This window comes from Acartia tonsa, chromosome 15, assembly GCF_053477335.1.
Source record: "Acartia tonsa isolate MP-2025a chromosome 15, ASM5347733v1, whole genome shotgun sequence".
Taxonomy (NCBI): domain Eukaryota; kingdom Metazoa; phylum Arthropoda; class Copepoda; order Calanoida; family Acartiidae; genus Acartia; species Acartia tonsa.
In genome coordinates this window covers 5233989-5245619 of record NC_137274.1, presented here as the reverse complement: position 1 = coordinate 5245619, position 11631 = coordinate 5233989, and the positions used below count along the sequence as shown (strand labels likewise).

Here is an 11631-nt window from a genome sequence, read left to right as displayed (position 1 = left end):
AGTAGCGAAACTACTCTGCACTTCATTTTGTCTGCCCACACGTCCGTGGGTAACAGCATGGGGGAATTGAGATTTTCTCGGATTCCATTTGAAAAAGCCAGCTGATAGTAATTATGAGGATTTACATGGTCCGTCGGTCGGGTCCTTAAAAGCCACCCTTTGACCAATGAGAAGCTGCATAGTGAAGGAGAATCACATCAGTTCAGCGGTTAGTGGATTTTACACACAGACAGACTGACACAGATTTTGTTACTTTTATAACAGGAATAATTTATCGTCTTAATTTTCCCTTATAATTAAACATGAAAAATTTTTCATTAATTTATTTTTAAATTTCAGATCATACAAATGACAGTTTTATGATATAGATAAGTGTTAAATCAAGGAAAGTTCCATAAAGAAATTTTTAGAGAAAAATCTTGTTTTTATCCTTTCAGGGGTAGCTGTAGCCCTAAACAACTAATAAAAATCATGAAAAATACATTTGTTTATTTTTTGCCCCTCCCCCCCCCCTAAAAAAAATTCTTTATGGAACTATTTTTAAGTGTGTGTGATACCTACCCCCCTCCCACCTCACCCCTTTGACATTTTTGTAATAAAAAAATGGGTGGTGCAAGTCCCCCTCACAAGCAGCCAACAAATAGAAAAATGTATAAATTACTAGAAATGATGAAAAAAATGGACAGTTTAGTAATTTTCAGTTTTGGTGAGTAGTTTTTAAATCGCAAGATTACGTAATTATAGGACATTTAAAAGAAAATAATTTCAGTTTTTGGATTTGATTCTAGAGTTGCCTTATAATACTATGCCTATGTTGTCCGAAGATTCATTATTTCAAAATCAGATTAAAAGGGTATCTTATCATGCCAAAAAAATCGTCAAAATGTTAAAAAATAGCATGTTTTAAATGGACGTACAGACTTGCTGGTAACTATTGTAGATTGGCTACGCTTTTTATTTTGTAACTAATTGTTATAGGAATAATCATGCAAAGTTTATCGATAGGACAATTCTAACATGCCTAAATTAATTAAAAGGGCCAACCGTTACGGACGGACGGACAGAACCTTATTATAGAAAAGATTTGCTTATAAAAATATATATTTGTGTCTGTCTTTCCTCCTCTTTTCTTCCCTGTCTATCTGTCTGTCTGTCTGTCTTCGTTTCTCTATCTCTTTATTTCCTCTCAGTGTCTATCTATGTCTATCCTTTTTTTTTTCTCTCTCTCTCTCTCTCTCTCTCTCTCTCTCTCTCTCTCTCTCTCTCTCTCTCTCTCTCTCTCTCTCTCTCTCTCTCTCTCTCTCTCACACTCTCACACTCTCTCACTCTCTCTCTCTCTCTCTCTCTCTCTCTCACTCTCTCTCTCTCTCACTCTCTCTCACTCTCTTACACTCTCTCTCTCTCTCTCTCTCTCTCACTCTCTCACTCTCTCACTCTCTCTCACTCTCTCACTCTCTCTCTCTCTCTCTCTCTCTCTCTCTCTCTCTCTCTCTCTCTCTCTCTCTCTCTTTCACTCTCTCTCTCTCTCTCTTTCACTCTCTCTCTCTCTCTCTCTCTCACTCTCTCACTCTCTCACTCTCTCACTCTCTCACTCTCTCACTCTCTCTCACACTCTCACTCTCTCACTCTCTCTCACTCTCTCTCACTCTCTCTCACTCTCTCTCACTCTCTCACTCTCTCACTCTCTCACTCTCTCACTCTCACTCTCTCTCTCTCTCACTCTCTCACTCTCTCACTCTCTTACACTCTCTCTCTCTCTCTCTCTCTCTCTCTCTCTTTCACTCTCTCACTCTCTCACTCTCTCTCACTCTCTCACTCTCTCACCCTCTCACTCTCTTACACTCTCACACTCTCACACTCTCTCACTCTCTCACTCTCTCACTCTCACTCTCTCACTCTCTCACTCTCTCACTCTCTCACTCTCTCACTCTCTCACTCTCTCACTCTCTCACTCTCTCACTCTCTTACACTCTCTCTCTCTCTCTCTCTCTCTCTCTCTCTCTCTCTCTCTCTCTCTCTTTCACTCTCTCACTCTCTCTCACTCTCTCACTCTCTCTCACTCTCTCACTCTAAGATGGGGTTGGACACTTGTGGTGGTGGTGGTGTAACCAGTATTCACCCACCAAAAGCATTCCTCTGATATAAATCTTTTATCAAAATTATGTACATTTAATGAAATCATCCTATTTATTTCAAACCTATATTTATTTTAGTTTTTGTCACCTTAATATCAGTTAGTTCAGCCTCATATTCAAATATCACAAATCAGGTAATATTTTTTCTCGTATTCATTCGAATCCGGTGGATAGGAACCGGTTCTCATCCATACAAAAAAACTATGTCTAGCATCGTATTATATCCAGCTTTCTACGAATATAGAAATGTACAATCATAAGATTAAAACCAGTTTTTTTAGGCGGTGCCTTCGACACCTCGGGGCTAAAAAAACTAGTTTTAATCTCATATTTGTACTTTCTATATCCGCGGAAAGCCGTTTATAATACGATGCGAGAAATAACTATTCCTGTAGCGAAGCTACTCTGTAATTCAAAAAGTAATTCTGTCTGAAACATTTTGAGAGAAATATGATTTTCTCGGCTCATATATAAAAAAATCCCAGCTGATAACTTATTCCCTATATTCAAGAGCAACCATACATCTTAGCTGGATCTTTAAAAGTGTAGCCGTTGCCGTAGCCGTTGCCTTAGCTGTGGCCGTAGTTGTAGTCGTAGTCTTAGTCGTAGTCGTAGCCGTCGCCACTGCCAGTGCTGCCAATAAAACATGGATTTTTAAATTTTAAATTTTTTTTACATATTATTATTATTATTTTTCATATTTTTACTGAAAATTCAAAAGTGGTTGTCATTTAAAGATCGCATATAGCCGTGGCCACGCGTAGCCAATTTGATTTAAAGATCGCTATTAGGTTAGTGGCTGTACCTCTGGCAGCGGCAACGGCAACGGCTACACATTCAAAGATCCAGCTCTTCTCCATAACTTACTTCGTCCGTTTGTATAGCAATAATTTTATGTGCTTCACTACTTTTAAAAGATGGAACCAATTTTATCAGAAAATGCAAACTCACAAAGGTAATCTAATAAAGTTATCTTATTCGTTGGCTCAACAACTTTGGGGACTTGGTTGAATTTTGATTGGTTGGCTTATTAAATTGAGTGTCCAAATGTTTCAACCACTAATTGTAATCTACAGAAAGGGTAATTTTTATAAAAATTTTCATGAAAATTTATTTTGTTTTAGAAATTGAAACTCCAGTCCTTTTATGGGGAAGATATAGATAGTGAGGTAAATATTACATTTTTCAGACAGGATGTTTGGCTGTTTGTCAGTGTGTTTTACCATTTGATTTATCGATTGATTATCTATAGTTTCTTAGTTTTTGGAGTAGGCTGAGTCGAGGAATGAGGTATGACCAACAAGCGAAATAAATATAAAATAACATATGGGGGATAGATGGAGAGGTCGTCAATTTTACTAAGTATTGTCCCCCGACAGCTGAAAATACGTATAGGTTTCGTGATTTATTTCCTGTAAGCTGGGTTGAGTAACTTTTGCATAGCAACTAGTGCTAACTTAGGCTTCACGTAGGACTTGACCCGTTATCTCAAGAGAGCTACTCATTATTGTATCAACCTCGCCAAGTATGACAGGTGTCACAATATGAAGTCAATATAATCTTCCTTTTAATACAACCAGGGGGGAAGTTGCGTGATTGTATTACGACTGAGAAATTCGAGTAAACATATTGAGAATTGAGCTCGAACTCTCACCACCGTAGCTAAGAAGCTTTTAAAAGGTTCCAGAGAGTGCTATTTATATTTTGATAAAAAGTGTATTTTGGTTTTTCTCTTTTATAGCTTAAATTTGAAATTAAGTTAACCCTCCCCCTTTTTTATATGTCCCTAGAGGCCTCTAGATGCATATTTGACAGTAGAAGATAGTAGTTAAAGAATTAGTATGTCTATCTGTTTCATTTAGATTTTGATAACCCCCGAACCAATATGACTCTCCTTTACTTTAAAGCTTCTTGTCTGTTCTTGAATGTTTATACTATGCCCCCACCGACCAGGAGAAATCTCCCCTAGAAAAAATCTCCCTCCAAATAAATTTTTTGGCATAGATTTTAACACTAAAATTGAAATGGAGGTTTGATTATATTTGGCTAAATGCATATATTAAATACCTATACATGATAATGAAAACATTATTATAATACCACATAAACACACTCATTTCATATTTTCAGGATTATTTATACAGAGAAAAGAGAGATGCTCAATTTTCCCTGGGAGGAAACTCTAAAACCACCTTTTCCCTTCAGGTATATTAACACTTTTCCCTTCAGGTATATTAACACTTTTCCCTGGGAGGAAAATCTAAAACAACCTTTTCCCTTCAGGTATATTAACAATTTTCCCAGGGAAGAAAATCTAAAGCAACCTTTTCCCTTCAGGTATATTAACAATTTTCCCTGGGGGGAAACTCTAAAACCACCTTTTCCCTTCAGGTATATTAACATAATTCCCAGGGAAGAAAATCTAAAACCACCTTTTCCCTTCAGGTATATTAACATATTTCCCAGGGAGGAAACTCTAAAACCACCTTTTCCCTTCAGGTATACTAACATATTTCCCAGGAAGGAAAATCTAAAACCACCTTTTCCCTTCAGGTATACTAACATATTTCCCTGGGAGGAAAACCTAAAACAATCTTTTCCCTTCAGGTATATTAACATATTTCCCTGGGGAAAAATCTAAAACCACCTTTTCCCTTCAGGTATACTAACAATTTTCCCTGGGGGGAAACTCTAAAACCACCTTTTCCCTTCAGGTATATTAACAATTTTACCAGGGAAGAAAATCTAAAACCACCTTTTCCCTTCAGGTATACTAACAATTTTCCCTGGGAGGAAAATCTAAAACCACCTTTTCCCTTCAGGTATATTAACAATTTTCCCAGGGAAGAAAATCTAAAACAACCTTTTCCTTCAGGTATACTAACAATTTTCCATGGGAGGAAAATCTAAAACCACCTTTTCCCTTCAGGTATGCTACCAATTTTCCCTGGGAGGAAAATCTAAAACCACCTTTTCCCTTCAGGTATACTAACAATTTTCCCTGGGAGGAAAATCTAAAACCACCTTTTCCCTTCAGGTATATTAACATAATTCCCAGGGAAGAAAATCTAAAACCACCTTTTCCCTTCAGGTATATTAACAAATTTCCCAGGGAAGAAAATCTAAAACAACCTTTTCCCTTCAGGTATATTAACATAATTCCCTGGGGGGAAACTCTAAATCAACCTTTTCCCTCCAGGTATATTAACATAATTCCCTGGGAGGAAAATCTAAAACCACCTTTTCCCTTCAGGTATACTAACAATTTTCCCTGGGGGGAAAATCTAAAACAACCTTTTCCCTTCAGGTATATTAACAATTTTCCCAGGGAAGAAAATCTAAAACCACCTTTTCCCTTCAGGTATACTAACAATTTTCCCTGGGGGAAAACTATAAAACCACCTTTTCCCTTCAGGTATATTAACATAATTCCCAGGGAAGAAAATCTAAAGCAACCTTTTCCCTTCAGGTATATTAATATAATTCCCAGGGAAGAAAATCTAAAACCACCTTTTCCCTTCAGGTATACTAACATAATTCCCTGGGAGGAAAATCTAAAACAACCTTTTCCCTTCAGGTATACTAACAATTTTCCCTGGGGGGAAAATCTAAAACCACCTTTTCCCTTCAGGTATATTAACATAATTCCCAGGGAAGAAAATCTAAAACAACCTTTACCTGTCAGGTATATTTACAATTTTCCCTGGAAGGAAAATCTAAAACCACCTTTTCCCTTCAGGTATATTAACATAATTCCCTGGGAGAAAAATCTAAAACAACCTTTTCCCTTCAGGTATATTAACATAATTCCCAGGGAAGAAAATCTAAAACCACCTTTTCCCTTCAGGTATATTAACATAATTCCCAGGGAAGAAAATCTAAAACAACCTTTTCCCTTCAGGTATATTAACATAATTCTCAGGGAAGAAACTCTAAAACAACCTTTTCCCTTCAGGTATATTAACATAATTCCCAGGGAGGAAAATCTAAAACAACCTTTTCCCTTCAGGTATATTAACCTTTTTCCCTGGGAGGAAACTCTAAAACCACCTTTTCCCTTCAGGTATATTAACATAATTCCCAGGGAAGAAAATCTATAAAACCTTCTCCCTTCAGGTATACTAAAATATTTCTCTGGGGGGGGGGGGGGAACTATAAAACATGTTTTTTCCTTCAGATATATTTACATATTTCCATGAAGTGAGCTACATTTGCCACTTCAAAAACTAAATCTAAACACAAAGGAAATTCAACAACAAAAAATATAGATCAGTTTTGGTAGGTATGTCATTTTTTTTACTACTAAAGGATATTTAATATTTTTTTTTACTTTTAAAGCTTTGTAAAAAATAAAAAGTCTTTGCTCTATACCTGGATGACCCTGCCAGGATGCAAATATTCAAAAAAGTTAAACTCTCAGTTATTAGTCAGTTCGTCATAGCCTTCTATCTTTTCAACACATAAAATAAAAATTGTGGGCGTTTTCTCCTCCCCTTCCCCCCTTAATTTTCTAATCTAAAACTCCCTGAAAAGAACGTGTCCTAACTTTTGTGATTATTTTTAAAAATAGCTAGTCGGTGCTTTTAGTAAGTAGTAGATGTTAAATGAGCCAAAGAATTTAGACAGTTTTTTATAGATCTCTTATTTTTAAAGTAATTTAAGTTTTAAAAAAAAATAGGTTGGTTTTAAGGTACTTAAACGCAACAAAAAAAGAAGTAATTTGCCATAATGAACAAAATTAGTAAGATCTTTAATTTGACACCTTACTTTTTGAATTCTGTTGAGTAATTATTGAAAAAATCTATTTTGATAAACCCCGTTGAATCAAAACTTTGAACTTAGGAGCTCGTCACGAATGGGTTTTGAAAATCATAAAAGTTAGAACATGTTCTTTATAAGAAATATTGTTTCAGGAAATTCTGGACAATAACTTTAGATCTGAAACTTGGAATGGAACCTGGGTGGGTAATTCTGAATATGTCTTCAGGTATACATACATACTTACATACATAGATAAACATATAGATAGACTTATAGATACATTTACCGATCTTTGGATTTTATAATGGATGAATAAATGGATATATAGGTAGATACACAATACATACAGATAGTTAGATGTATAGTTTGATTAAAATATAGACAGTTAAGCTTAGATAGAAAGGATTTATAGATTGATTTGATTGATTGATTGATTGGCCATAGTTTCTTAGGGTTTGGGCCTAAGTAGTCATGGAGTAGGCTGAGACACTTTTGTCTAGTCACTAGGGCTATCAAGCTCCACGTTCAAGCACTTTACGACTTGACCCGCTGTCTCATGAGAGCTACTCATTATTACCTAACCCTCGCCGAGTATGGCAGGTGTCCCAATTTAAGTCACCGTAATGAATGACGCTCTCCGCAGAGGAGCTTGGGATAAGGGTAGTACTGATATTATGTACGTGACTATTGAGCATCCAAACTTACTCAATAATCCCCTTCTTACACAACCAGGGGAAGTTGCGTGATTTGCGAATGAGAAATTCAAGTCAACACACGGGGAATTGAACTCGAACTCTCACCACCGTAGCTCAGTGTGTTACCACTCAGCCACGGCGCCCCTTCATAGATTGATTAACATATACATATTTATATATAGACAAACAAATGGATGAATAGATGGACAAATAGATATATAGTGAACTATAGTTGTACAATGAAATATATAGATAGATGACACATTGTTAATAAATAGGTAGAAAGAACCTAAAATGTACTTGAACACTTATACACTAAATGTACTACTGAGCAGGGTTTCGGATCCGCATTGATTTTTTGCGGATCCGGATCCTCAAAATTTGGTCAGTGCGGATCCGGATCCTTGACAATAAAAATAAAATCACCAAACCTTTCAAAAATATTTATTCTTTAATTCGAAGTCAAAAATACTTTTAATTTTCAAGTCTGACCCTAAACCTTTAAGATTGGCTCTCATCAAGAGAATGTCTGAGATTGTATATAAATTTAGGTAGATTTTTCCCTTTTTTCTGCATTTTTTTGAGTCCAAGGATCCGGATCCGGATCCTTGGACTCGAAAATATGCGGATCCTTGCGGATCCGGATCCGAAACCCTGCTACTGAGGATATCTTAGTATTTTGATAACATAAAATGCTTTGTTTAAGTAAATTAAAATAATTTTGGTCTTTAGCTGGATTCATAGGGGGGGAGGGGGGTAATGGGGTAAATGCACTCCAAAAACTTTTATTTTCAAATTTTTACCCCCCCCCCCAAATGAAAAAGCTTGGACGCCCCTGGCTGGATTGTTGGCATTCTGTGCCCACCAGGATGGAGATATTCAAAAAAATTTATTCAATCATTTGTCCTACCCATATTTTAAAAGTAGCTAGTTTTAGCCTCTTATCTTTCACACACACAAAATGAGATAGAAAAAATCGTGGTGGGGGAGGGGGGGGGGCGTTTAATTCTTTCCCCTCTGACTTTTAAGGGTTAACTTATATTTTATTTCAGAGATGTAGACGATAGTCTTGTACTTGTGGATGCTGTCCGTGGAAATCCTAGGGTAAGTGAATAACATATACATACATACATTACATGATTCAAGGGGGGGTGCAGGATGTGTCACTTTATGTATCCAGTCCTGAATTACAAAGATATTCAACAAAAAAAAAAGAGTTACAGCACTTGCGTTGGAATTGAAGTTGCTTTGAAGAGGTAAAATGTGGAACTGTTTAGAAATAAAGGCGGAACTGCGAAAATCGAACTTTCCCCTAAATTTTTTTATTTGCCTTCACTCGCCAAGTTAGAAATATAAAATCATTTGAAACAAACTTTATAGTTCCTTTGCATTTCACTTGACACTAAAATAATTAAACACATTTCTTCATCGTAACTCTTTTAGGCAACTGCCAGTCTAAATTTCAGTGCTGTATTTCTTTGTTGGGTTACGTTCCTTTGTGTTTTCTTTAGTGTCTCATCCCTTCACCCTTTTTAAAAGCGTAGCTTTTCTACAATTATGGTCCATAAGTTCGTCCGTCAGTCCGTCCGTAACGGATAGCCTTTTTCGTTATTTTAAACATGTTAGAATTGTCCTATCGATAAACTTTGCATGATTATTCCTATAACAATTAGGTACTTTGCATGATGATTTCTGTAGTAGCTGGGTGCGATTTAGAAAGCGTAGCAACTCTATAATCATTACCAGAATGTCCGTACGTCCATTTTAAACAAGATGATTTTTTTACTTTTCAAAAACAATTTTTTATGTGATAAAATCATTCCTAGGACAACTAAGTACAATGTCAAGTCCTAAAAATTCTGTTTCGCAACTAATTAACGTAAAATTTTGTCAAAACTAATAAATTCATATTTTGTATATATTCAGTTCTGACACTCAACAAGAGTTAATGTTCGTCTGTCATACCGTTTCAGATCTTCGCTTCTATGACGAACATCTATAAGTAGCAAAACATAAGTTTACATAGTAACATAGTTGACAGACAGACGGAAAAAGTTATAATTAGAGAAGTGCTATATAGTAAGTAGATCTTCAATTATAAATTCAGCTTCAATCTCTGATTAAAAGGTTTTACTGAACATACATACAGTTAGACATCCTGAGGTGGACTCTTTTTTTTAAATTAGGGTCGCTGGTGAGGCAAAATTGTTTTTGTGAAAAATCCTTTAAAATCATTCCATTTTATTTTTGTAGATTTTTTATGTGATTTTGGAGGATTTTTCATGAGGAAATACAAACTTTCCCGATTTTGCATAATTTTTGAGGAACACGACTCCAGTGACGTCATATTTTTCTTTCCCGAAAAAGGGAAGGGGGGAAGAAAATCTCTTCAAAATAGATGGGGAAACCCCCCTTTTCTCTTATCTCTTTTTTCTTCCCCCCTTCCCTTTTTCGGGAAAGAAAAATATGACGTAACTGGAGTCGTGTTCCTCAAAAATTATACAAAATCGGGAAAGTTTGTATTTCCTCATTTTTCATTATAACAATTTTGCCCTACCAGCGATGCAGCGACCCTAATTTTAACATAAAGATAGCCATCCAGTTACTTTATAATTGCACTAGCGGCTGAGCCCCTAGAGGCCTATAGTGGTTCTTTGGGTTGGAGGAAAGTCAAGCCCTCCCCATTTCAATTATAGCTTTAATAAGAAAAACAACAAATTTTTGAAGGGGGGGGGGGGTATTTGTTCTAGGGGTGATTTTTCTCTGAAGGACGGTGGTACCCTCCCCTTCATAATAGTTATAAATCTTACAGGACCTGAAGCTACCCTGTAAAGGAGAACCATATTAATTTAGTAATTAGCGAGATCCAATTCGGTACACACACATTCATACAGACACAAAGACTTTATTAGTAGCGAAGCTACTCTATATATCGAAATGTCCGTCCGTCTGAGACAGAATAGGGGAAACGTGATTTTCTCGGCTCCTGTTTAAGATAGAAGGCTGAAATTTCTTGTCAACATTCCCATTAATATGGAGCATAATTAAGTATAAAACATGGGTGCCAGTCGGACCCCTTTTTAGCAGGTTTTAGGGTATTTTTATATTTTTTAAAATTTTTAAATATGTTTAGGTTATTGTACCCGGTGATATCATGCGAGACCCCAGAGTTTTCAGGTGACATTTTTAAGAGCGAAGCTTTTCTATAATTATCTGTCCGTAACAGTTAGCTCTTTTCGTTAACTAGAACATGTTAGAAATGTACTTTCAATTTCAAACTTTACATGATGATTTTTATACTAGTAAGGTACAATTTAGAAGGCGAAGCAACTCTATAATCGTTACCAGAAAGTCCGTAAATTCATTTAAAACATGTTGATTTTTTGACAAATATTTTTTATATGATGTAATTATCCTATTCATCTGATTTTTGGACAATAAAATACAATGTTATAAGCAAAGCATCTCTATAATCAAGTACTACAAATGTAAGAATATCCTTAAACAGTATCTTGTATTTAAGCTGTTTTGCAACAAATTTACATACAATTATGTTTAGACTAATACATTTATTACACTCTACAAGTGTTAATATTCGTTTGTCATTCCATTTCTGGTATTGACCTTGCAGTCTTAGGGTCCACTGTAGGGGTTATACATATAAAATTAACTAACCCCCTCTTTTTAAAAAATTATATAAAAATCAGGGAAGGGGTAGGGGGGTTAGGGCTCGACTTTTATGGAAAGCACTTAAATTTAATTTAATTTAAGGTTCAAGTTATCACCTGACGGACAATATGTTATGCTGGCTTTCAGACCTCAAAGGTAACTTTTACTACACCTGAGGTGGATTCTTAAAAAAAATTTGCCCCACTAATCGCTTAGTGGGGCAAAATTGTTTTTGTGAAAAATCCACCAAAATCACATTAAAAATCTACAAAAATTAAACAAAATCATAGAAGGGTTATTAACATAAGATTTTATTTAATTTTTGTAGATTTTTTATGTGATTTTGGAGGATTTTTTTAAGAATCCACCTC

General features: G+C 35.7%; 1 protein-coding gene across 1 annotated transcript in view; it reads left to right on the top strand.

Annotated features, from left to right (window-relative positions):
* Nucleotides 1-337: 337 nt before the first annotated feature.
* LOC145307640 (venom dipeptidyl peptidase 4-like) overlaps nucleotides 338-11631 on the top strand; it is a 40427-nt gene continuing 29133 nt past the window's right edge. The window contains exons 1-9 of the mRNA XM_080150124.1: nucleotides 338-385; nucleotides 546-706; nucleotides 2214-2269; nucleotides 3260-3304; nucleotides 4266-4340; nucleotides 7049-7122; nucleotides 8644-8695; nucleotides 10725-10768; nucleotides 11363-11416. Coding sequence (XP_080006250.1) covers nucleotides 604-706; nucleotides 2214-2269; nucleotides 3260-3304; nucleotides 4266-4340; nucleotides 7049-7122; nucleotides 8644-8695; nucleotides 10725-10768; nucleotides 11363-11416 — 503 coding nt within the window. The 5' untranslated portion in view covers nucleotides 338-385; nucleotides 546-603. The remainder of the gene's footprint in view (nucleotides 386-545; nucleotides 707-2213; nucleotides 2270-3259; nucleotides 3305-4265; nucleotides 4341-7048; nucleotides 7123-8643; nucleotides 8696-10724; nucleotides 10769-11362; nucleotides 11417-11631) is intronic.